We start from the raw sequence: 26,848 nt of genomic DNA, 5'->3' as shown, positions 1-26,848 counted from the left end.
GATACCATGTTGAACTCAAGAAAAACAAAATAGCATCAAGAAAAATGGAAAAGTTGAGAGGAGCCTATAAATTTCTAATTTCGAGTTTTAAAAGTTTCAGTAACCTATTTATGAAACTTTTCTCTAGGAATGTACTGCATTGGTGCTTGAGGCCTTGCTGAAGAGATTTTAATTGTTTAAGACTTCAAAATACTGGGAGGTGTGGGGGGTGAGGGAAATGGGTACCAAGACATGTGAAAGGGTATCAATGTATGTGAATTAATGCACCTTCTATCTGGCAAATATCATGTAACCCTTTTACTAATTACAATAAAAAAAAAAGGGGACTGGGGACGAAGGACCCCGACAAAAAAAAAAAAAGATGAACTGAAAAAAAAAAAGATTTCAAAATACTTCCATTATTGAGTATAAAATATAATTTTATCTTGGGTGTGGAATATGAGAGAATATTTTAAAGGTAGTTTCATTATTGAAAATGGCAAACAAGCCAGATGCTGATGGCTCACGCCTGTAATCCTAGCTATTCAGGAGGCTGAGATCTGAGGATCACATTTCAAAGCCAGTCTAGGCAGAAAAGTCTGTGAAACTCTTATCTCCAATTAACCACCAAAAAGCCAGAAGTAGAGCTGTGGTTCAAGTGGTAGAGTGAATGCTAGCTTTGAACACAAAATGCCCAGGTCCGGAGTTTAAGCCCCAGTTCCAACATAAAAGTGCAGATAAACCTCAGTGGTTTGCTAAGTTAGCAACATCTGGCCCACAGAATGTATGAAGTCCTCAAAATCATTTGGCCTATGATGATAAGACAGATTCTTATGTTTCTCATGTTCTCTCAGTGGCTAATAATTTTGTATAATCTCTGAATGATGTTACAAATATCCAAATGACTGTTAATAGATAAAAGTTTCACCACATGCAGAAAACTAAAAATTGACCCTAGCCTTTCGCCATGTATAAGCATTAACTCAAAGTGGATCAAAGACCTCAACGTCAGACCGGAAACTGAAACTGTTACATGATAAAGTAGGAGAGACACTGGAACTCATAGCCACAGGCAAAAGATTCCTGAACAGAATCCCAGGGTCACAATAGATTGGAGAGAGACTTGATAAATGGGACTACCTAAAAATAAAAAGTTTCTATACAGATAAAAGCAGAGTTGCAAAAGTAGAGAGACAGCCAACCAACTGGGAAAAGATATTTACCAATAATACATCTGACAAATGCTTAATATCCAGTATCTACAGGGAACTCAAGAAACTAATCCCCCCAAAACCCAATAAACCATTCACTCTATGGGCAAGGGAACTAAAGAGAGACTTATCAGAAGAAGAGATTAAAATGGCAGAAAAGCATATGAGAAAATGCTCATCATCCATGGTCATAAAGGAAATGCAAATAAAAACAACCCTAAGATACCACCTTACCCCAACAAGAATGGCCAAGATTTTGAACTCAGACAATGACAAATGCTGGAGGGGTTGTGGAGAAAAAGGAACTCTACTGCACTGCTGGTGGGAATGTAAACTAGTTCAGCCACTCTGGAAAGCAGTGTGGAGGTTTCTTAAAGAACTGAAAATAGACCTTCCCTACGATCCCGCCCTACCACTTCTGGGCATCTACCCTGAACATCATAACCCAAGATATGATAAAGACACCTGCTCAGCTATGTTTACCTCTGCAGTATTCACAATAGCCAGGCAATGGAAACAATCCAGATGCCCTACTGCAGATGAATGGATACAGAAAATGTAGTATATATATACAATGGAATTCTACAGAGCCAACAGACAAGATAAAATAATGGCATTCGCAGGGAAGTGGATGAATCTAGAGCGAATCATGTTGCGTGAGACAAGTCAAGACCTAAAGAACAAAAGGCTCATGGTATCCTTAATATGTAGCTATTAGATCCAAAGAGTACAAGAGCGAGGACTCAATATTTGCATACCCAATGCTATGGACATGGTAATGGAAATATAAACATAACGATGTAGACATAAAGACATATGACTCTATAGACATAATGTTTTATTTCATAAATTAATGTTTCTATGACATACAAACCTTTAGCCTAATTTTGATTAAGTTCTAAAAACTAAATCCCAGTGATCGTATATAGTGCTTCTCTTCTTGAACACTTGTTTGTTAAACTTGTCATTTGAAATATGATATAAAAATCAATGTTAATAAATTCTTTAATTAAAAAAAGTTTCCTCACCCCAGATGTGTCTACATCCTGTCATGTACCAAGTGGTTTTCTGGGCCTTAGAAGATCCAGGAGGCTACCCCTGGTTGAGAGACAGTGGACATATGAAAATACAGACTTTGAGCCAGGCACTGGTGGCTCACATCTGTAATCCTAGCTACTCAGGGGGCTGAGATCTGTGGTTTGCAGTTTGAAGCCAGCCCAGCAGCAGTCTGTGAGACTCTTATCTCCAATTACCTACCCCCCCCCCAAAAAAAAAAGCTGAAAGTGGAGCTGTGGGCTCAAGTGATAGACCACAACACACACACACACACACACACACACACACACACACACACACACTCACACAGAGATCAAGGACACATATACATGTCATTATTGCTATTGTATTTAACAGGAAATCTCTGAAAGTCATCCATGGAGGTATGCTTTTCAACTACGTGGGACTCTGGGTAAATCAGGCAAAACTGAAGTGAATGGACACATTGGAGGTAAGAATTATATTTAAAAGTCAGTTGAGGGGGTGGGGGGAGGGAAACGGGGACAAAAACATGAGAAAGTATAGCAATGTTTGTGAAGTATTTCATCTTCTACCTGGCGAATATAATGTAACCCTTCTATTAATACAATAAAAATATATTTAAAAAATCAGTTGAGGGCCGGAAGTTTAGCCTAGTGGTAGAGTGCTTGCCTAGCATGCACAAAGACCCGGGTTCAATTCATTGGTACCACATTCATAGAAAAAAAGCAAGAAATGGTGCTGTGGCTCAAGTGGTAGAGCTCTAACCTTGAGAAAATCCAAGGCTCAGGACTGGCAAAAAAAAAAATCTGTTGACAGGATTTTTATTCAAAAATATAAGCTTTAGGATCTGGCTCAAATTGTAGAGTCTCTGTCTGGCAACTGGAACACCTTGAGTTCAAACCCCAGTACCACCAAAACAAGAATAACAAAACAAAACCAATGCTAGATTCTAGTAGTAAAATTCACACATGAAATGCCTAGTAATGAATAAAGAAGAGTAAAATGGTAATAAGTTGCATATCATAACCACATATCGTGGCAGCCACAGATTCAATAGAGAATGCCAGTAAAAAAGCTGAACCAGGAGATGCTCAGACTTAAAATTGGAAAAGAAGGAAGAGAAAAGGTATGGAAGAAAAGAAGAATAAGAAAGGGAACAGGCAGTGAATGAAAGAAATACAGCAGTTCTGAATAATAAGGGATTTGAAATAATGTACATCTTTAATAATAGAAGAGCAGGGTATTAGCAATATTGAAGAATAAAAAGTTATCCTTCAGTTAGAAAAAAATTTTTTTTTGCCAGTCCTGGGCTTGAGCTCAGAGCCTGAGCAATGACCTTGGGCTTTTGCAAAGCTCTACCACTTCAGTCACAGAACCACTTCCGGCATTTTTTCCTACGTATGTGGTACCGAGGAATCGAACCCCAGTCTTCATGCATGCTAGGCAAGCACTCTACCTCTAGGCCAGACTCCGGGCCCTAGTTAGACATTTTGTAACAAATTTCCAGAACAAAACTTGCTTGAAAAGTAGGAAAAAATGCTCCTGTTCTTCCCTCATCTGGGGAAAGCCCTAGTGACTAAAGTACCTGATCACGTAGAGCTATGTTCTATTTGTCAGCGGTGAATATAAACATAGTCACTCAGTCATGAATGTTCGTAATCTTATAACCCATGTACAAATATTGCTTCTTAACAGGATAGCATGAAGTGGGCCAAAAGAAGGATACAAGAAGACTTAGAAAAGCAGACACATTGCTTTATTTTTGAGCACATGGTTAGAAAGGGAAAAGGAAGGAAAGGAAGAATGAAGAATAGCAATGATCATTTTAATGATCATTTTAAATTATATTAGTCTTATGGCTAAATAATGGAGCATGTATTCTATTAAAGTAAACTGGAAAGAATTAAGATTATAGTTTGAAAAGTTATTTTGAAGAGGAATTATTTTAGCACAGGAAGAAGCAAAAACCCATTTCACTAGTAATCTTAGAGTTAATGATAAAGAAACTCATGTTGGATGGCTTCTGCATATTTGCATGGAAATCAGCAATGATTATCAAGAGGAAGAAATGCCAGAGATGGAGTAAACTTCTGTCTATATGTGACAGACACTAAAGATGTATGCTATTAATATTTGTTATTAAGGTACTGTTAGTTATTTGGAAGAGATTAACTTGAACAATTATTCTCATGATTTGAAATAAACCATGTGAATGTTTTCATTCTTTTTTTTTTTGCCAGTCCTAGGACTTGAACTCAGAACCTGGGCACTGTCCTTGGGCCTTCTCAAGGCTAGCCCTCTACCACAGCACCACTGCCAGTTTTTTCTGTGTACATGGTAATGAGGAATGGAACCCAGGGCTTGTTGCATGCTAGGCAAGCATTCTACCACTAGGCCAAACTCCTGGCTGATTTCTTATTATAAGAAATCATTTCCAAACTCAAGAAAAGAATGTTAAAATGGAAGGTTCAATTTAGATGTTTCTATTCCCTAAATTTTTCAGTTTGAAATCCTTTAACCTTATAATTATTTACAGAGGATACTAAGAGAGGCTTGGCCAAAATTTAAAAATACTTAATATTAGAGAGCTAGCTGCTGGCACACACACCTTTGTAGTTCCAGCTACTTGGGACACGCAAGACAAGAAGTTTCTTGTTCCTAAGAGTTGTGGACTAGTTTGACACACTAGGTCACCCAGTCTACTTATCAACTTTCTTTTCTTTTATGTGTGCAAATCCTAGGACTTGAACTCAGGGTCTGGGGATGTCCCTTGGTTTTTTGTTCAAGGTTAGTGCTTAACGTTTTATCCACAGCTTCACTTCTAGCTTCTTGGTAACTTAATCAGGTCTCTTCTCCAATTCCCATTCTCCCTCTGTGCTCCCTCCCTTCCCTCCTTCCCTTCCTTCCTTCCTTCCTTCCTTGCTTCCTTTTTCTCCTTTTTTTCTTCTCTCCTTCCCTTCCTTCTTCCTTTCCTTCTTCCAACCCTCCACCCCCCCCATCTTCTCTTTCTCCTCCATGTTTTTGGTACTGGGATTCCCCACATGCTACGAACACTTTCCTATTGAGCTACTCTCTCAACCCTGCTTTTACTTCTTGATGAGCCCAGAAGAAATAATAGTAAGAACTTTAAAAACAAAACAGAACAGAGAACTTAAACATCTAAGGAGTTTTCTCAGCACTGAATATGTGAAACAGAAAATCCATAAATAAATACAAGCTATGAAATAATTTTGGATAGTTCTTTTCATATCAGATTTGATGCACTTAGATAAGTCTTATCCAGATTCTATCTAGTTTTTCACTATTAATTTTTATTAACGTTAAGTAGTTGTACAAAGGAGTTGACCCTTACAAGCCATGTACAAACATAATGCATCTTCATCGGTGCCTTTTTTCTCTTTTAATACAGACTCACTCTCTTCTAGGCAACTGATAGCTGTATATTTTGAGAAATTCCAGAAAATGCTCTCACTCTATGTTATCATAGGGTCTAAATTATTTTTATTTTGCTCTGTTGTTTATGGTACATTTAGAGAGATCCTTTCCTAAAATAAATACAAATATGAGCCACTGTTTAACACATTAATGCCAAAGCATTTTAAACATACATAGAAGATTTCATAACCTGATTTTTGTCCAACTCATCTTATTCAGCTCTGTCGTTTGGCTGCATTTCTTCAACACTATGAAAAGACTATTATGTACTTCTCACCAATCTCTCTACTTTTAGACAAATATACATCATTTGATATTTCTCTAGTGCTATTGCTCTTCCTGCTCTTTCCATTTCTTGGTTTTCTATTTGTCTAATTTGTCAAATCAGATAGTAGATTAAGAAAAGTCCTCTGAAATTATTTACACTGTTAATTTTTTTTTTTTTTGCCAATCCTGGGCCTTGAGTTCAGGGCCTGAGCACTGTCCCTGGGCCTTCTCAAGGCTAGAACTCTGCCACTTAAGCCACAGCACCATTTCTGGCTTTTTTTTCTATGTATGTGGTACCAAGGAATCGAACCCGGGTCTTCGTGCATGTTAGGCAAGCACTCTACCACTAGGCCAAACTCCTGGCCCCTACACTGTTAATTTAAAAAAAAATATCTTTAAGTAGTCATACAAAGGGGTTTTAATTCAATAGGTTGGTTTAAAATTATAGCACATCTTGGTCAATGTCACCCCTTCTATCGTTTTCCTTCTCTATAACTCTCTTTGTCTCTATCTTAGCAGGACACAGTAAACACTTATTTAGTAAAACAGATAAAGACTGATTATAAAATTGCCATTCTATGCCAGACACTGGTGGTTCATGCATGTAATCTTAGCTACACAGGAGGCTGAGATCTGAGGATCGCAGTTGAAGTCAGGCAGTTCCCTGCAACGCTTCTCTCCAATTATCCACCTAAAAGTTGAAAGTGGAGCTGTGGCTCAAAGTGGTAGAGTGCTACTCGAGCAAAAAAGCTCAGGGACAGCGCTCAGGCCCTGAGTTCAAGCCGAGTGACCAACAACAAATTAAAATAAAATTGCTATTTTATTCCAGAAGGTGGATAGGCATGTTTTCCAGTTTATGTAGTAATGATGCTGTTGAGAAAAGTAAGAGGTAGCCTGTTGTAAATATGCTCTTCAAAAACCATTGGAGCCATAACAATAGACACAAAAATAAAGAATTGTCTCAGCCAGACAAATTTTACTTCTGCACAGAAGGGTGTTCCATCAGCCAACAACCTGACAAGGTAGTTTGTTTCAATATTTATTCTTTAAAGTGAGATGTTCCTACTGGTAATATGGAAGCCTAAACCTAGAGTGGTGGGAACAATGATAGTATTGTTATAAAGAGTATCATTTTATATGTGCTTAATTGGTTATTTGAAATTGGATAGGGAAGGGGGGAAATAAAAAAGAGCGGGGGGAGGGGGAGAGAAATGAGGACCATGTCATGAGAAAGGGTATCAATGTTTGTGAAGTTATACACCTTCTATCTGGTGAATATAATGTAACCCTTCTATTAATTACAATTAAAAAATATTTTCAACCCCCCCCCAAAAAGAGTATCATTTTATCTGAGCATTCTTTGTATCTCATTTTAACTACACATGTGGATTTTTTCACAGGAACATACATAGCAAGGACATCTGAGGAAAAGCAAAAGTGTGATGGCAGCAAAAATAACCGGCGCTTGGTATATAAAAATTTCCATTTCTCATGAATGTAGTTTTCATTAACACTATAACATAGGCCAAAAATGAAATGATCTTATTCTTGAAATTTATTATCATCATTATTGTTGTTCTTGTTGTTATTATTATTATTATTGCCAATCTTGGGGCTTGAAGTCAGAGCCTGAGCACTCTACCAGTTGAGCCACAGTGCCACTTTTTCTATGTCTATGGTACTGAGGAATCGACCTGGGTCGTTGTGCAAGGTAGGCAAGCACTCTACCACTAGGCCAAACTCCTATCCCTGAAATGAGTTTTTACACTGATCAATATAGTGTACTTTTTCTTTTGTTGAAGACACATATTTAATTATATCATCTCAGTGTATGAATTTAGATGCGACGCGATGGATGTCCATGGCATTTTGTGTTCTTCTCTGCCTAGAGACAGGAGAAAAGGCTTTCCTCAGAGCATCAGGGTTTCACACACACAGAGCTGGATGGGCCCATTGAACTCACACCTTTACATCTTATGCAAAGGGGTTTCCATTCTACAAGTCAGCTCATGAGTACCATGTGTCTGGGTCAATGTCGCCCCTTCCGTCCTTCTTCATCCTCTTTTCCAGTTCCATTTCTATCCTCAAGTTACATAAATCAATTTACCCGATAACATCCATTCAGTATAATGACAGCACTTACCAGCTCTTCCTCTCTTCATTCATCTGCCCCTGCTCTGTACCTCCCTCCCCTGGACAAAGCATGACGAAACATTTTACTCATCAATTTTCTTAGAATCCACAGTAACATTTCTGTAACACATTGCCCTTTGATGTAGCACATTTTTTCTAATTATTATTTACACTTTCATTTATAATTTACTTACATGATAAAAAAAATACAATCAAATTTGAGGGGCTAGGAGTTTGGCCTAGTGGGAGAGTGCTTGCCTAACATGCATGAAGACCCATGTTTGATTCCGTGCAAAAGCCAGAAGTGGTGCTGTGGCTCAAGTGGTAGGACCCTAGCCTTGAGGAAAGCCAAGAACAGTGCACAGGCCCTGAGTTCAAGCTCCAGGACTGGCCAAAAAACACAATCAAATTTGAGTGCTGTGACTAAACCGTTGAAGTTGGAAGGCATATAATAACCATGGCCTCTGAATTCAATTCATGTGTGAGTCATCATTTCTAGCGGCTCTAGGTTTGGGGTTTCATATTACCCATCAGGGATGCCCACTGAAAGAAAGAATTAGGTCTTCCTTAGGGACTCCCTTGAGGTCTTCATGAAGGGAAAGAAGAGGACGATGACTTTTATGAGGAGAAGTGATTGCTAGAAAGGGGTCTTTGATTTCAGGAAACAAAAGATAATTGTCTAATATACCATTTTAATCCAGGAAATATGAAAATATCAAATGTTTTTGGTAGACATCAGAATGTATTTGGATTGTACATTAATGTCAATGGTTCCTATGGATGCATGACAGGTCTATTGAATATTATCTGAGTTAAATTTTGACTTTTTCCACTAGGTGCCAGTAGCTCACGCCTGTAATCCTAGCTACTCAGGAGGCTGAGAACTGAGGATTCTGGTTCAGAGGCAGCCCTGGCACAAAAGTCTGTGAGACTCTTATCTCCAGTTAACCATCAGAACACTGGAAGTAGCACTGTGGCTCAAGTGGTAGAGCACTAGCTTTGAGCTGAAGAGTTCAGGGACTGTGCCAGGCCTAGAGTTCAAGCTGCATGAATGGGAAAAAAAAATTGACTTTTTCTTTCCAATGCTATTTTCTGGTTGTTTATCTTTTTGTTTCATCCTCCTTGCATGCCTTTCATAAACCTATAATATTATTTTTTCATGACCCATATACATATTTTTTATCTAAATGTTTTCTTGTAGAAAATATTACTTCAGTTCCTTTAATCCATCGCAGTCTCTGTTGTTGCTTGTGATTAGTAACTTTGTGTGGATTTTGTTCTTCAATCACTTTCATAGGAGGCTTATGTTTCTCTCTTTTCTGACATTTGGAGAAACACCTAAATTTTGTAATCATTTGTGTCTATCTAATATACATAATGGAAGTTACCTGTTCTAATTCTAACCTGTCTGAGTCGAATTGAATCCTAGTGCTAGTGACTCACCATTGTAATCCTGGCTACTCTAGAGGCTAAGAGCTGAGAATCACAGCTGGAAACCACTCCAGACAGGGAAGTCAGTAATTAACCCACCTAAAACCTGAAGTGCAGCAAAGTGGTAGAGTGCTAGCATTGAGAAAAAAAAAAAACAAAAAACCTTTAGGGACAGAGCCCTGAGTTCAAGTCCCATGACTGACCAGAAAATAAAAAGATACTAATAACAATTAACTGCCTCCTGATTTTTGGTGTGGGCTGTCATCTAATGACAGCCTAGTATATATGCATAGTATTTTTAAAATAACCAATTTGAAGTGTGGAGCAGAATATTAATATGTTATCTCTCATATTTCTATAGATTAAGTCATAAGTGACAGAATTGAAATTGTAATCCAAATCAGAATGTGCTTTGTATTAGATCATAGAGTAATTGTTTTTAATCAAAAGTATTGTTTTTCAGAATATCAATCTAATAACCTTAGATCAATGGAAAGCTATGCAGGAATCCAAGAAAAATGGTGAGCTATTTGAATTCTGCTTCTTGTGCTGCTGATTTATTTGAAGCTAGTTACTTTAATGTATTCTTTATTTTGATTTATTGTTTCATTGCAAAAATCAGAAAATATATGCTACTCAGATGTCAGAAATTCTGGTGTTAAGAATAAAGGTGTCACTGAAACCAGTTGTCAATCACCAGTGCAAATTAGGAATCTTTTGCATTCTACATGTTCAACACGTGATCTAAAGGTAAGGTTGGTTTTTTAAATTTTCTTTTTTTTTCTACACACCATATTCCCAATCCATGCAAAGATCCTTTTAAATACAACATAAAAGCAGGGCTGGGAACGTGGCTTAGTGGTAGAGTGCATGAAGCCCTGAATTTGAGTCCTCAGTACCATATAAACAGAAAAAGCCAGAAGTGGCTCTGTGACTCTAGTCTTGAGCAAAAGAAGCTCAGAGACAATACCCATGCCCTGAGTTCAAGCTCCAGACTGGTGAAACAAAGAAAGAGGTGGGAGGGAAGGGGGGAGGGAGGGAGGGAGGGGGGAAGGGGGGAGGGAGGGAGGGAGGAGGGAAGGAGGATGGGGAGAATAGAGAAGCCAGTTGAGCCCATGTGCCTTATGTCTATAAAAACTAGCTATTCATGAGGTTGAGATATGAGGATTGAAGTCTGAAGTCAACCCAAGCAAGCTATGAGACTCTCACCACCAATTAACCATCAAAAAGCCAGTCTTGGGCTAACATGCTAAGAGATTTCACCCTGACCTTCAGTTCAAATCCCAGTACTGGCATAAAAAACAAAAAACAAAAGCCACAAATAATAAAAGAAACTAAACATTAATAACCAGAGAAATATTTGTACAGATGAGATTTGTAAAAAGTTATCAAGGGTAAACAATTCTTAGGTGTGCCATTATGATACAAAAAAACAATTTAAAAACCAATTCAAAAGAAATGATTGTAAGTTGAGAAGGAGAATGAACAGGAAAAATTAAATGTAAATTGAATACTAAAATTGAATAACAGGTTGAAAATTGAATATATTATAAAATCACAACAAAATATAATTGAGTGAGAGGAAGATCTAAGTATGTTAAAATACTGATAGAAATTAGATTCTTTAGCTAGTTTATAGTTGTTGTTGTTGGATAAGGCTTAAACAGTTTTATTACATTTGATGGACTAGTTTCCAGGGGTTGACTTCTTGTTCTTATCATTGAGTCTTTTCCCCAACAATCTTGACTACATTTCGCATGGGGTCATGGGAAGAATGATCTTATTTAAAGAAGAACCTTGGTGAGTTGATCTCTCCATTGTCTTCAGTTCATTTCTTCTTTCCTCTGTTCTGCCTACCCGTAGATGTGGAGATTTGATTTCCTAGGAAGCCAAGTTTGTATAGTTTCCCAGTTTCACATCCTTGTACATTGTATGCGTGCATCCAACAACTGCCACTACTCTTTGCTGAAATCCATGGCGAAGTCCTTTAAGAGTACAGAGGTGTGTAACATGGAGGGGAAGTTTCTCACCTCTGTGGTCTCTGTTAAGCCCAAGGAAATCCATGAGTAGAGTGTGGATGACCAGGGTGTGTCTTTGCTCACTTCTGTAATCCATTTGGGGCAAGATACTGAGTCAGGGTGTAGGGTAGGCCGCCGCTGCTGCTACACTTTGTAGCGTGTGTTCTTCTTAACATTATACTTAATTTCATTGAAGTGAAAATGTATTCAATTCTTTTAGTAAAGAATTCGTTTAGTAAAGGGATGCTGTACATCACTTGTAGCAAATTCTGTTTTTCAGAGGGGATAGAGAAACTGCTTTAAGCTTTACATGTGTTACAGATTCCTTTTGTTGGTGCTGGTGTTCTGATCCTGGGGCTTGAAGTCAGAGAATGGGCTCTGTCCTTGAGCCTTTTCACTTGTTGCTGATGCTCTACCCCTTGAGTCATAGCTTCACCTCTGGCTTTTGCTATTTAATTGGAGGAAAATGTCTCCCAAGTCTTCTTGTGTGTGCAGGCTTTGAACTGTGATCTTCAGGTCCCTGCCTCTGAAGTAGCTAGAGTTACAAATGTGAGCTAGGTGGTGACACATGATCAGCTTTTGATTCATAAATTTCTCAATGTATCTTTAGTTGATGTGAATACTATATCTTTGTTGCTGTAATCTTGGTGACTGTATTTCTTTCTTTCTTTCTTTCTTTCTTTCTTTCTTTCTTTCTTTCTTTCTTTCTTTCGTTTTTCATTTCTTTCTTTCCTTCTTTCTTTCTTCTTCTTTCTTCCTGTCTTTCTTTTGCCAGTCCGAGGGCTTGAACTCAGGGCCTGGGCACTGTCCTTGAATTTTCTCAAGGCTATCACTCTATCTTGAGCCACAGCACCACTTCTGGCTTTTTCTGTGTGTGTGGTACAAAGGAATCAAACCCAGGACTTTGTGCATGCTAGGCAAGCACTCTGCCTCTATGCCACATTCTTGGCTTCCTCGCCTTTTTTTTCTTTTGCCAGTCTTGGCCTGGGGCTTGAACTCAGGCATAGGCACTGTTCTTGAGCATTTCTGCTTATGGTTAGTGCTCTGCCACTTGAGCCACAGCACCACTCCCAGCCTTTTCTGTGTATGTGGAACCGAGGACTCCAACCCAGGGCTTCATGCATGCCAGGCAAGCACTCCAGCCCTGTGTTATTTTTTGTTGACAATAAAGAGAAAATAAAATGAATTTGACCCAGGTTCCTTAACAATCTAGGCTAGTGCTCTACTATTGTATTATTATTATTATTATTGTTATTGTTGTGTGTGTGTTTAAATGTTTTTGTAAAGGTGATATACAAAGGGGTTACAGTTACATGAGTGAGGTAATGAGTACATTTCCTTTTGAACAATGTCACCTTCCCCTGTTCCTTCATTTTTATTCTTTTTTACTGTATCTTATATGTTCTATTATATATTTATAGTAGTTGGATTTTGTTGTGCTTTTTTTTTTTTTTTGGTTGGTTGTGGGGCTTGAACTCTGGGCCTGGGCTCTGTCCCTGAGCTCTTCAACTCAAGGCTACCGCCCTACCCCTAGAGCCACAGGGCCACTTCCCTCTACTATTGTATTATACCACCTACCTAAATAAGAAGCTTAATCTGTGTTCATTAAAGGAGAAATTAATGTACTAGCTTCTAAGAATACTACTACTGTTATTATTATTACTAATGCCAGTTCTGGGGCTTGAACTCAGGCCTGGGCACTGTCCTTGAGCTTCTTTTGCTCAAGGCTAGCACTCTACCACTTAAGCCACAGTGCCACTTCTGCCTTTTTCTGTTTATGTAGTACCCAGGATTTGAACCCAGGGCTTCATGCGTGCTAGGCACTCTACCACTAAGCCACATTCCCAGCCCCTCTTGTAATATTATTTAAAAAAAATTTTTTTGCCAGTCCTAGGCTTGAGCTCAGGGCCTGAGCACTGTCCTTGGACTTTCTCAAGACTAGAGCTCTACCACTTGAGCCTCAGCACCTTTCCACCTTTTCTTTTTTTTCTGTGTATGTGGTCCCGAGGAATTGAACCCAGGTCTTTGTGCATACCAGGCAAGCACTCTACCACTAGGCTCCGCTCCCGGCTCCGCTCTTGTACTATTATTTTATTTATTTATTCTTTTTGCCAGTCCTGGGCTTGAGCTCAGGGCCTGAGCAATGTCCTTGGACTTTCTCAAGGCTAGAGCTCTACCACTTGAGCCTCAGCACCACCTCTGGCTTTTTTCTATGTATGTGGTACCAAGGAATCGAACCCGGGTCTTCATGCATGCTAGGCAAGCACTTTAACCACTAGGCCAAACTCCCAGCCCTACTTGTTGGGAGCCAGAGTGGAATCAAACTGTACCTTGACTTGCATCAGACAATGGCTTTATTGTCTTATTGTTTACTGGCCCTATTCTATGTAAATGACCTGAGATTTACCATATGAATGTAACACCTGGAGGTTCCCTGGGTCTGGAGGAGTCTTTACCTGGACTGCGGACTTCCCGGACCCGGTGTGTCTGTCTCTCTTCTATTTCTTCCTAGTCCTTGCCCCCTATTTCAGGAACCCGAATCTGCGAACCCTGGTTTGCTGCCGGCTGGCCCCGGCACCTACTATTATTTTTTAAAGGTAAAAATGGTTACCTCTTGGTGTGATTCTGATTTATCATTTCCTACTTATAGTTTTCCCATGACAATGCATATACCACACTAAATAAATAATTATTTGTAAACCTAGGCTAATGCCTGTAATTCAAGGTAATTAGGACGCTGAGAGCTAAGGACTGTATTTTGAAGCCAGATCCAGCAGGAAAGACTATGAGGCTCTTAGCTTCAGTTAACCACCAGAAAGCCAGCAGTGGTGCTGTGGCTCAAGTGTAGAGTGCTAGCCTTGAGCACAAAAGCTCAGTCACAGAAACCAGGCCCTAAATCCAAGCCTAGGGACCACTTTCTTCTTTGGTTCTCTTTCTCCACAACCCTTCATTTTCTACCTCTTTCATAACATTCTCTTCCCTCCTTTTAATTATAGGAAGTAGCAACAGAGATGAATAATGAAACAAAAGAAACTACTAGTAAGAAGAAAATAAATAATGACAATTTATCTGCTGGGAGTGAACATCAAAACAATAAAAGTGGTAAGTCAATACTGTGATCAGTATTTGAAAATTCTGTGTTTAAATACTACTATGAAAAGAGCTAGGTGCTGGTGGCTCATACTTGGTTGTTCATGGTTCAAAGCCAGCCTGGGCAGGAAAGTCTGTGAGACTCTTATCTCCAGTTAATCACCAGAAAACCAGAAGTGGCTCTGTGGTTCAGAGTAGTAGAGCACTAGCTAGTCTTGGGCAGGAAGGCTCAGGCACAGTGCCAAGGCCCTGAGTTCAAGCCCTAGGACTGACAAAAATAAATAAATAAATAAATAAATGAAGATATCTCTAAGTATTTTATTTTACTGTCTTCATACAAACTCTTGCTAAGACTGTTTTAATCTATTGAAATCAGTACTTATCTGTTTTTCATTTAAATATAAAAAAATGGAGATATGTGCATGTGTTTAAATTTTAAAGCAATAAATGGTCTTATCAATTTATCTTTGACTATGCTCAAACTAGGTTTAAAAGAAGAAGTAAATGAAGAATTGCCCTGGGATTCTGAGGTTTGTTTATTGTTTTTCCTATACTGGCTATAAGCATTGAGTAATATTTAAAAATAAAAGAGGAGCAACCAGGCACTGGTGGCTCACAACTATAATCCTAGCTGCTGAGAATCATGCTTCGAAGCTAGCCCCAGCAGAAAAGTCTGTGAGACTAACCCCAATTAAACAGCCAAAAAGCCCGAAAGTGGAATTGTGGCTCAGGTGGTACAGTAGTGGTATCACTGAGCAAAAAAGCTCAGGGACAGTATCCCAAGCCCTGAGTTCAACTCAAGGGACTGGCACAAATAAATAAATACATAAATAATAAACAAATATGCAAATAATGAAATATGTAAACAATAAACAAATACAAAATAACTAAATACATAAACAATAAATAAATATGTAAACAATAAGTAAATGAGGTGATTTGGCTTGATTTTTTCCAGCTCTACATGTGTCTACAAAGAATTATTTCTGAGGCTGGGCGTTTGGCCTAGTGGTAGAGTGCTTGCCTAGCATGCATGAAGACCCAGGTTTGATTCCTGGGTACCACATACATAGAAAAAAGCCGGAAGTGACGCTGTGACTCAAGTGGTAGAGCTCTAGCCTTGAGAAAGTCCAAGGACAGTGCTCAGGCCCTGAGCTCAAGCTCCAGGACTGGCAAAAAAAATTATTTCTTCATATTTCCACACTGATTAATAAAATAATTATTTTCTAAGTGCATTGTTTTTGTCTAATTAATAGGATACATCAAATGAAGTCATTGTAATAGGGAATAAAAAAGCTCAGGCTTAGAAAACACAGGAATCAGCTTGGGTCCAGAAGTCCAATTTATCTAAGACTTAAAAAGATTTTTGGAACTGATGTTGTGGCTAAAGTGGTAGAGCTCCAGCCTTGAGCAAAAATGCCAAGGAAGAACATGAAGTCTTGAGTTCAAGCTCCAGTACTAGCTGTTGGCTCAAACAATTTTTTCTGAGTCAACCTGAAAAATTGTGTTTGTGTATGCATGTGTAGGTGTAGGTGTACGTGTTGTATGCTTCATATAGATGTGAATAAGTCTTGCTGGGCACAGTGGCTCAGGCCTGTAATCCTAGCAACTCAGGAGGCTGAGATCTGAGAATCACAGTTCAAAGCCAGCTGGGGCACTAAAGTCTGTGAAATTCTTTATCTTCAACTAACCACTGGAAGTGGCACTGTGGCTCAAGGGCTAAGGAGCTCAGGGACAATGTTCAGGCCCAGAGTTCAAGTCCCATAACTGACAAAAAACAAAAAGTCTTGATGTCATTCCGTTTCCATGTTTTCTAGCTTCATTTGTGAGGAGAATATCAGGCCTGAGGGAGATGTTTTTAGGAGGTGAGATTGGTGAAATTGACCAAGGTGCACTGTATGTGTGGAAAAGTCAAAAAGAAACATCCATTGTACAATCAGTGTGTGCTACTAAAGCATCTTAATAACAATGAGTTTTATTTCAAAAATTGTTTCTTTGCTTTAAATACTTTGTCATGTTCAGCCACTATTTTTTCTATTGGGAAAGTTTAACCACTGTAACCCATCTGTACATCACCTTCATAATAACAACCAAAAAATTTAAAGTTTTACAAAAATTATATTTCTATAAAGATCTTTTCTTTTTAACTTACTTCCGCAGTGTTACACATAAACTCAGCAGGATTTACAAGGACTGACAATGGCACATATCATGAATGAACCCAAAATATTTTTTATCATTGTATTAATTTCACTCAAGTAATATTTTTTATTTGAGTCCAATTGCTTTCAAGAGAAGATATCTAGGTTTCTTCTTAAAGTGACCAGACAAAATTTTTACAAAAACCCTGACTGACAATGATTTTTCACAGAGCATCTCTGCAAGTTTTGGACCAAATCCAATGGCTTGTGTAGCTGCAGCTGCAGATTCAAGAGTAGACAATGTGGTGAGAGGTAAGCCATTCATTTTCGTGACTGTGACATGTGACAGGGTGATTACATGAAAACAACTCATGTATTAATCATCTATTTGTAGTTACCTATTAAATGGAAGGTTAGAAAAAAGGAAATTAACTGATCATTAATTGTATAACTGATCAAATTTCAGCCAATGCTCCATGGAAAATGTCAAAAGAGAAGCATGTTAAAATGAAATTACATTATGAGGTATATTTTAGAATACTAGGAAGAACAGAATAGGATTATAAATCCATCTAATATAGTAGTGTAAATCAATCTGAAATGTTTAAGTAAGGCTATTTTGGTGTTTTATTCTATATGAGCTTAACTATGAAGCAAGCTTTCAGGGTTTTTTTTGGTTATTGGTTTTTTTGGGGGGTGGGGGAGAGGGTCATGAGGCTGAACTCAGCCTGGGCGCTGTCCTTGGGCTCTTCAGCTCAAGGCTACCACCCTACCCTTGAGCCAGGCCTCACTTCCTGTTTTCTAGAGGTTAATTGGAAATAGGAAACTCAGGTCCTTTGTTCCCGGGCTGGCTTTGAACCTTGATCTTCAGATCTCAGCCTCCTGAGTAGCTAGGATTATAGGCATGAGCCACCACACTTGGCACTTTCAGGTTTTTAAATTCTTTTGTAATTTGAGGTCAATTTTGTCTCCATCCATTTATACATTCACACACGCACACACAGACACACACACACACCCCCCTTTTCTATTCCAGTGATATTCACTGGAAGCATAATCTCACTTTGTACATACTGACTTTAATGTAAATTAAAGCTATATTCTTATTTTTCTTCATTGTATCCTGCAATGTGTCTTTCCTTGCTAAGAAAAAAAGAAAAGAAAACAAACAAACATACAAAAAACAAGCAAACTATGTGCACCAAGGACAAAAACCTATAGCAATCATTTCAGAGATAATTGTGGGGTTTCAATTGTATACCAGTGGTGCATGAATAAAGTGTTACATAAAATTGATTATCTATTTTTTTTTAGAGTCTCCCAAGATGCATTATTTCATGAAGGTAAAAGCTTTACTTATTGACTTATTTGTTTGTCAGTCATGGGGCTTGAACTCTGGGCCAGGGGCTGTCCTAGAGTTCTTCAGCTCAAGGCTACTTCCCTATCCCTGAGCCACAGCCCTACTTCTGATTTTCTGGTGGTTAATCCGAGATAAGAGTCTCATGGATTTTAGTGCCCTGGCTGGCTTTGAACCGTGATCCTCAGATCTCAGCCTCCTGAGTAGCTAGGATTACAGTCATGAGCCACTAGTGTCTGGCTAAAAGCTTTGTTATTATTATTATTATTATTTTATCCATCATGGGGCTTGAACTCAGAACCTGGGTGCTCTAATGCTGAAGGCTAGCACGCCACCATTTTGAGCTTCACTTCCGATTTTCTGGTGGTTAATTGGAGGAGTCTCACAGACTTTCTGCTTATGCTGGCTTTGAACCTCAGTCCTTAGCTAGGATTACAGGCCTAAAGCCACGAGTAACTGGCCTTAGCTTTATCATTTTTATGTTTGGTCATTTAAACTTTATATAGTATGATAGTTGTAATAATTATGAAATATCCCATTCCATAGTTCACTCATTCTGCCATTGAAGAGAAAAATGGCATCGCAACAAAGGCATTAGTGGAGAAGGATACACAAACACTTCAATCAGGTAATTTTTGACACATATTAATGTGAAAAGAAAGACCTGAACATATTTTCTTCCCAATTTCCTCATGGCTAATTTTAATCCCTAATCTGTTCAATGGAGTTGAGATCAATAAAATGTACATATCTTATTTCCCTTGGTTTTAAGAGGAAGTATATGGAAAGGCTAAATATAACTATACAAAATGTAAGCTGAAAGTTATCCCTGTCTTATTAGCCTACATTTCCTTGTTTGGAAATAGAGTACATATATTCCTGGAGGTTAATTGTGAAATCCTACTATGTTTTTTAAGTTTATAAAATATTCATTGAAGGAATTGAGTCAGACCTTAAGTGGTAGAGCACTTCCCTAGTAAATGCCACCTCCTGAGTTCAACTTCTAGTTTCATAAAAGAGGGGAGGGAGAGCGAGGGAGGCAGAGAGAGAGAGGGAGAGAAAGAGAGAGAGGACAGAGACAGAAACAGAGACAGAGAGACAGAGACGGACAGAGACAGACAGAGAGACAGACAGAGAGAAGAAGAAGGCTGGGCGTATGGTTTAGTGGTAGAGTGCTTGTGTAGCATGCACACAGAAAAAGCCAAAAGTGGTGCTGTGGCTCAACTGGTAGAGTGCTAGCCTTGTGCAAAAGAACCTCAGGGACAGTGCCTGGGCCCGGTGTTCAAGCCCCAGGACTGGACAAAGGGAAAAGGAAAAGAAAAGAAAATTCATTGCAGAGGGAGTGCGATGGTGTATTTGTGAAATCTCAGTTACTCTCACTCAGTGGGTGGAATATATAACAAGATAATATTACATGGTTCATAGAAAATTATAGAATATAATAGGATATATTTTCAACCTCTAGAATTAATAGTTTTATAAGATGTTCAATTACTCAGCAGTTAATGCAATCGTTAAATCTAACATCACATAATGATCTCATAGACTTATTTATACTTGTTCTCTCCCTTCTTATTTTCTTCCTCTTCATTTTTCATTTCTTTTTTTGCCAGTCCTGGGGCTTGACCTCTGTGCCTGGGCACTGTCCCTGAGCCTCTTCATGCTCAAGGCTAGAGTTCTATCTACCAGTTGAGCCACAGCACCACTTCTGGCTTTTTTCTGACTAGTTTATTAGATAAGCATCTCATGGACTTTCCTGCCTAGGACAGCTTTGAACCGTGATCCTCATATTTCCATTTCCTGAGTACCTATGACAAAAGGAGTGAGCCTTCACCACCCTGCTCATTTTTCATTTTCTTTTCCTTCAGTCCTTCCCCACTCTCTCTTTTGTCCTCCTCCTCCTCCTTTTCATCCTCTTCCTCTTCTTTTCTTTTTTCTTCTTATTGAATGTTGTGATGAAACCTAGGGCCTAACATGTTAGCTATGTGTTCTACTGATCACCAAAGTCCCAAGCACTTTTAAAAGTAGAAAAATGGCTTGGACATTTTCACAGAGATATTTTCTTAGCACATGTTAGTTGTACATAGACATATCATTTCCATACGTGCATTTAAAATGTAAAGTATCGAGTATTCTCAGTAACATATACGTGACTGTGTCCACACAGGTTTAAACGAAGATAAAGATGAAAATTCACCCTGGGATTCCGAGGTCTGACTATTGTTTTAATATTTTTGGATTGAGTAATGTTTAAACAGAAAAAAAGGGTGGTTTGACTTGACTTTTACATTTTTGCATGTGCCGACAGAGAATTATTTCCTTACCTTTTTTTTACACTATAATTAATAAATTATTCCCTTAGCACATTACTACTGTGTATGCTAAATGACGATTTGTAGTCTTTATTGAATAAGTTCATTGTAACAGGGCTCAGAAAGCTCAGCTATGGGAAATTAGCTTGAGGTCTGAACTCATGAATATCTAAAACCTAGTCATTTTCCAAGCCAACTTGGAGAATGGTTTTGAATATGTCTTTGTGTCTATGCGTGTTGTTATGTACATGTGTGTGCAATCATGTATTTTCTGATATATATGGACTGATTTTTGTCCCAATATCATTCAGAAAGATTTATTGTAATGATTTATAGCTTTATTTATGAAGCTAATGACTAGAACTGAAAAATATTTCTGTATTTGGTTTATCAGAATATATATCTATATTGCACATTTCATGAATATGAAAAGTATGAGGAATTATAAATATGAGTGTGTATAATGACAATTTGGGTTCCATTAGGAATGTATGTATGTATGTATGTGTGTATGTATGTATGTATGTATGTATGTATTTACCAGTACTGGGATTTGAACTCAAAGTTTCATTTTAGCTGGGCTGACATTTGATTTAAACACTTAGTGTTTAAATCAGCAGAAATGCTTGTTGAAATAAAATGCATGTTTTTCTCTTGGTTGATGGGCTTGAACTCGGCCTGAACACTGTCCCTGAGCTTTTTTGCTCAAGGATAATGCTCTACCACTTTGAATCATAGCTCCACTTCTGGTTTTCTGGTGGTTAATTGGAGATCACAGTCTCATGGACTTTCCTGCCAAGGCTGGCTTAGAACAGTGATCCTCATATTTTAGCATCCTAAGTAGCTAAGATTACAGGCGTGAGCCACCGGAGTCCAGCATAAAATGCATTCTTATTAAATGCTTCATAGCACACATTTAGTTGTACAAGTGATGTTTTTCTATGACTCTTCCACACAAGTTTATAATGTACCCCCAATTAATCTCACACCCTTAAACATTCTCCCCTTTTTAGAACGTCAGCAGGATTCAACTCTCTATTTTGATATATACACACAAAAAATGCAAGTAAAGGCCTGCCACATTTCGGATAACACTAAATCAGTGATCTTATAGTTCCCTTCTAAATAGGATTTGCTGCATTTGTAAGAATTCTTAGGAAAAGACTTGCAGGATAAGAATTTACAGTAGTTCAGGCTGGGAGTTTGACCTAGTGGTAGAGTGCTTGCCTAGCATGCACTAAGACCAGGGTTTAGTACCATATATATATAGAAAAGCCAGAAGTGGGTGCTGTGGCTCCAGTGGTAGAGTGCTAACCTTGAGGAAAGCCCAAGGACAGTGCTCAGGCCCTGAGTTCAAGCCCCAGGACAGGCAAAAAAGAATTTATAGAAGTTGAAATGAGTGCCTGCTGTCATTAAAAGCATATGCAGAATATACTTTCTTAGTCCTTTGTATGTTTGGCAGCCATCTTCATTATTGGTAAAAAAATTTTTAAGAAAAATTTTATTTTGTATACACTTTGTTTTATATTTAAATTTAATATTTTATAATGTTTTGCTTATACTTAGAAGGACATACTATGAAGCCTGTTATAACGGTACATATCACATTTGTAACTCCACAATTTTTGTCATTGCAAGTTCTGTAAGTGGTCAGTGCTATCTTTTTGGGGGGATAAATGTTCAGGAATGGAACTGCTGGACCACAGGATAAATTTATGTTTAACTTTTTGAGTTACTGAAAAGTTTTCACTGTGATGTTTTATAGCTTTATTTGTGAAGATGATGACAAGAATGGGAACAGGAAGATATTTTTCTATTTGGATTGCCAGCAACATCTGCTTCAGATATTTCACAGACAGGACCTCTGTGAGGTGTTGTTTGTAGATTAAAACAATGTGGTCTTCTCGTTTGGTCTTTGTGTGGTTGTTTGTTGCCAGTCCTGGGACATGAACTCAGGGACTAGGCACTATCCTTGAGCTTTCTCAAGGCTATCTCTCTACCACTTGAGCCACAGCACCATTTCCAGCTTTTTCTGCATGGGACCAGGGAATTGAACCCAGGGATTTGTGCCTGGGAAGTAAGTACTCTACTACTAGGCCACACTCCTACACCTAAAGTGCCAATTTATAAAGTCATTTTCTTTTCTTTTCTCCAAGACTGAAGATGATAAGGAATGAGTAAGCAAATATCTTAAAAATAAAAGTATGTCTAGAGTGTTGTCTGGAGCAAAAAGGGAAGGAAAATGTTAAATTAGAAAAAAGACATAGCTGGGTAAGCTTTTCAACCATTACTTTGTTGATTGATTTAACTCCAATTTTACTAAAACCCAGATATAAATTCAGTAAGTATCTGCATTTTCATAAATAAAAATTATTTTATTTAAAACCATCAATATAAAATCACAATGCAATTTGAAACATTTTCAATTTAATGATTAATGAGTTCAGGTTTGGCGTATAATGTCAACTGCACTATTCTTCATCTGTGCTGTATTTTTATTTTTGAACATACTCTTCTCTGTTTCTTTTGTTGGAATCCTTCCCTTTAGCATTCCAGCATATTAACATATAAAAGCCTATCTGTGTCATTCTGTTTGAAATTACGATTTGTTTAATGACTTTGTGCTTGTTTGTTGGTTTATGTGGTGCTGAGGAACCATGCCTCGTGCATTCTAGATAAGCACTCTACCAATAGCCACCATCCAACCCCTGTGTCATTCTTTGATAACATCAAAATGAACCCCATTTTAGCCCATGTTTTCCTTCTACTTTTTTCTTTTCTTCAGTTGTAAAATATGTCATAGTGATATGCTCATTTTCCATGGATTTCCTTCATGTGCACCTGAAGCATACACACTGTAAGCGCTTCAAAAACATGTGTGCACATAACACACCGTCATCCTTTGGTATTCACAGGATTTGGTTCTAGGACACCTGTGTATTCCATAGGCATAAAGAACTATTCTAAAAATTTGCTGAAGTGAAAAAAATGATGAAATATACTTTGGAGAGAGAAAAGAAAAGAAATGCTGAAATAGAAAAAGCTGGTGAGGTAAGATCCAGTCAATGATTTACCTATACTTTTACTAAATGAATATTTACCTCTGCATTTTCATGACTAAACAAAATACTTTGTTTTAAAATTGGCATCAGAAAGTCACAACCTGGCTGAGAATATAGCCTAGTGGTAGAGTTCTTACCTAGCATGGAAGAGTGCTTACCTAGCATGGGTTAGATTCCTTGGTACCACATACATAGAAAAAGCCGGAAGAAGTGCTGTGGCTCCAGGGTAGAGTGATTGCCTTGAGAAAACTCAAGGACAGTGCTCAGGCCTTGAGTTCAAGCCTTAGCCAAAAAAAAAAAAAAAAAGGCTGAGAAGGTAACAGCGATAGAGTGCTTTCCTAGTATACACAAAGCCATGAGTTTGATTCCTCAACACTGTGGCTCAAAGTGGTAGAGAAAAAAAAAAGCCACAACCCAATATAAAACTTGCTTAAATGCCAAAATATTACACCTTAATGATTTCAAAAACAATAAACGAATGTATCTGCCATATAGTGTCACTGAAGTCTTCTTGATTTATGTTGAATTTTTATTTCTGAACATGTTTTTTCTTTGGAATCTTCTTTGTTCCTTCAGAATTTTGCCATTTTAATACCTAACGGGTTCCCTGTGTCACTCATTCACAAGGCTAAAATGCCCAGGCTGGCCTTAAACCTCAATCTCCTGATGTCCACTTACTACGTAGCTAGGATGGAAGTCTTGAGCCGCCGTCACTGGTTTATTTATTACACTTTTCTCTCCCTTTTCTAAAGGATACTGACTGCAATACAATTTTATTGTGATTTAAATGCTGTTTACAACGTTGGATTAAATATTCTCCCCTCACACAACCCCCCACACCCCATCTCCAGCTCTAGACCCAACCATCTGCAGCTCTGCCCATGAACGTGAGGCCTGCAGGTGGCAAGAGGTGACACGCCCCGCCTGGCTGTCCTAAGGCGTGGTGGGTCCCCCGCGGCCACCTCACAGTTGGTCTCTTTGTGGAGAGCCCACTGTGGCCATCGAGGGAGGAAGAACCAAGAGCTCCACCTCCCCAGGGCCTAGTCACGCCTCTCTTCTCTCCCCCAGCCCCTATCACCAGGGTCCTGGAGGACATCCACTGTGCTGGAGGGGACAACAGCAAATGTCCTGGTGAGTCCATGATGGTCCTGGAAGAGAGAGAATTGTCCAGAGGCAAAGAAACCCACCACCCAGGCATCCCCGAGCTCAGCCAGCCCAGGCCAGTTACCCCACACCCCACTCTCAAGAAAGCAGCAGGGTCAAGATGCTGAAACTTCCGGAGACTGAGTGGAGAGTCTCCCAAACCATAGCTGAATCTCCAGGGCCAGGTACCCACTTTGTGAAAGTCAGGAGTTGGCATATTTTTCCTTGAAACTGCTGGGTGCTGATGGCTTGTGCTTATCCCAGCTACTCCAGAGGCTGAGATGTGACAATCACAGCTTGAAGCCAGCCCAGGCAGAAAAGATCGTGAGACCTTTGTCTCCAATTAACAAGCAAAAGCTAGACGTGGACCTATATCTCAAGTGGTAGAATACCAGCTTTGACCAAAAACACAAAACAACAAAAAGAAAGAACACCCAGGACTTGATCTCAAGCCCAGATATTGTCACTAAGAAGAAATATATAAACAGGAGGAGAAAAATAGCCAATGCCTGTAGTTTGCAAAGCCTTTCTCCAGCACGTGCAGCCATGCCTCCTTGCATGGCTTAGGGTCAGGCAAACACAAGCCATAATTCCACATCTACTTCAGAGCTGGAACTTACATAGTTTAAGCCAACTCCCATACAAGTTCCACCAGGAGAGCAGAGCCTTCATGGCTTATGCCTGTGGCCCGTAGAAAGCTGAAGGAGGACGTGTCTCACCTCCTGGCATTCTTTTCTCACCCAATGATAGTTTAGGCTAATGGTTTGGCAGGGCAAGATGAAGCATCAGCTTCCTTCTGGGGCTTCTGTTGCTCAAACTTGCTGCTCCCAGATCCAGAGCCAATTTCCGGTGCCAAGTGTCATTCTACCCTTGCAAACCCTGGTGCATTTCTTCTTTTTCATATATTTTTATTGTAATAGAAGGGTTACATTATATTCATCAGATACCGGTGCTTTTCTTAACTTGAAGCTTTACTCTCCCTTTAGACAGGGCAGATGGGACCACCTGCCAGGGATAGAAGATTCAGGATGGGGACAGAGATTCAACCAGACCCCTGGGTCACCCTTGTCTGCCCAGGAGGCCTCTCCAACGTCAGCACTCATTAGGGTCATAGAACCCATGGCAGGCACGTGCTATGCCAAGCCACTGGTTGTAGCCCTTGTGCCACTGGAAGGACACAGACAGGAGGTGTTCTATGGGGCACAAGTTGCACCACCTGAGGCATGCCATGGAGCCTCTTTCTGGAGGGTGGACTGAGATTTGGCATGAAAAAATGCTGCCCTTCCTTCCCTGCCATTGTGTCATTTGGGTCACCCTGGGTGTTGGTTGCCCCTGGTCAGCACAAAAGCCAGAGTCTTCCCCAGGCTCCCCCCACATCCTCGGAGTCCTGCGCTCCAGCCCTGACCACTGTGCTCGGATCTTGGCATGGAAATAGTGTTCTACCCAAGGGCCAGGTGAGCCTGCCCTGCCTCTCAGGACCTGGGCAGGAAGGAAGCGCACGACCACTCACTGCCTGGGCTGCTTCCCATGCCAGTGGTTCAAAGCCAGTCCGGGCAAAAAACATCTGTGAGATTCTTATCTTTGGTTAACTACCAACATAGCCAGAAGTAGAGCTGTGGCTCAAAATGACACAACACTAGCTTTGAGAAAAAAGCTCAGGGACAGTGCCCAGGCCCTGCGTTCAAGCCCCAGGACTAGCACACCTGCGCATATGCATACATGCGTGTGCACGTGCACACACACACACACACACGCACACGCACACACCAGGTACAAATCAATACACCTTCATAAATACACCTTGAGAACATATTGAAAATGTTAAAATTTTAGACTGCTACTCTGATACTAGTTTCAATAAAAGAGCATTTTAAAACTGAGGTGCTGGGAAAAACGATGATGCACAGAATCTGGTGGCTGCCTCAGGGAACGTGAACTGTGGGCTGCAGGGCTGCACGTGTAGAAGCTTTCCTAGCTGCATTTCCAGCCTTTTTTGGTCATGGGACTTGTACTCTGGGCCTGGGCACTGTCCCTGAGCTCTTCAGCTCAAGGCTAGCACTCTACCACTTGAGTCACAGTACCAATTCCAGTTTTCTGGTGGTTAATTGGAGATGAGTCTCATGGACTTTAGTGCCTGGGCTGGCTTTGAACCAAGATCCTCAGATCTCAGCCTCCTGCGTAGCTAGGATTACAGGCATGAGCCACTATGCCTGGCTATTTCCAACTTTTCC

General features: G+C 39.4%; 1 protein-coding gene across 6 annotated transcripts in view; it reads left to right on the top strand.

Moving 5' to 3' along the window:
• The window catches only part of LOC150069015 (uncharacterized), a 67,097-nt gene extending 44,779 nt beyond the window's left edge, over nucleotides 1–22,318 (top strand). For 3 of the 6 annotated variants that reach the window (XM_090343005.1, XM_090343015.1, XM_090342997.1), the window contains exons 17-27: nucleotides 2,604–2,697; nucleotides 7,331–7,398; nucleotides 9,958–10,015; nucleotides 10,117–10,244; nucleotides 14,509–14,614; nucleotides 15,089–15,132; nucleotides 16,974–17,055; nucleotides 18,058–18,086; nucleotides 18,647–18,728; nucleotides 20,268–20,311; nucleotides 22,178–22,318. In XM_090343005.1, the coding sequence (XP_090199131.1) occupies nucleotides 2,604–2,697; nucleotides 7,331–7,398; nucleotides 9,958–10,015; nucleotides 10,117–10,244; nucleotides 14,509–14,614; nucleotides 15,089–15,132; nucleotides 16,974–17,055; nucleotides 18,058–18,086; nucleotides 18,647–18,728; nucleotides 20,268–20,311; nucleotides 22,178–22,189 (747 nt within the window). In that variant the 3' untranslated portion in view covers nucleotides 22,190–22,318. Of the gene's footprint in view, nucleotides 1–2,603; nucleotides 2,698–7,330; nucleotides 7,399–9,957; nucleotides 10,016–10,116; nucleotides 10,245–14,508; nucleotides 14,615–15,088; nucleotides 15,133–16,973; nucleotides 17,056–18,057; nucleotides 18,087–18,646; nucleotides 18,729–20,267; nucleotides 20,312–22,177 lie in introns of those variants that run through there. The other 3 variants (XM_090343034.1, XR_016537277.1, XM_090343024.1) reach the window with 3 other exon arrangements.
• Nucleotides 22,319–26,848: the final 4,530 nt, after the last annotated feature.

The sequence above is a fragment of the Megascapheus bottae genome, chromosome 1 (assembly GCF_031878675.1).
Source record: "Megascapheus bottae isolate mThoBot1 chromosome 1, mThoBot2.hap1, whole genome shotgun sequence".
Classification (NCBI taxonomy): domain Eukaryota; kingdom Metazoa; phylum Chordata; class Mammalia; order Rodentia; family Geomyidae; genus Megascapheus; species Megascapheus bottae.
Note: the sequence above shows the minus strand (reverse complement) of the source record. Positions and strands in the feature narration are given on the sequence as shown.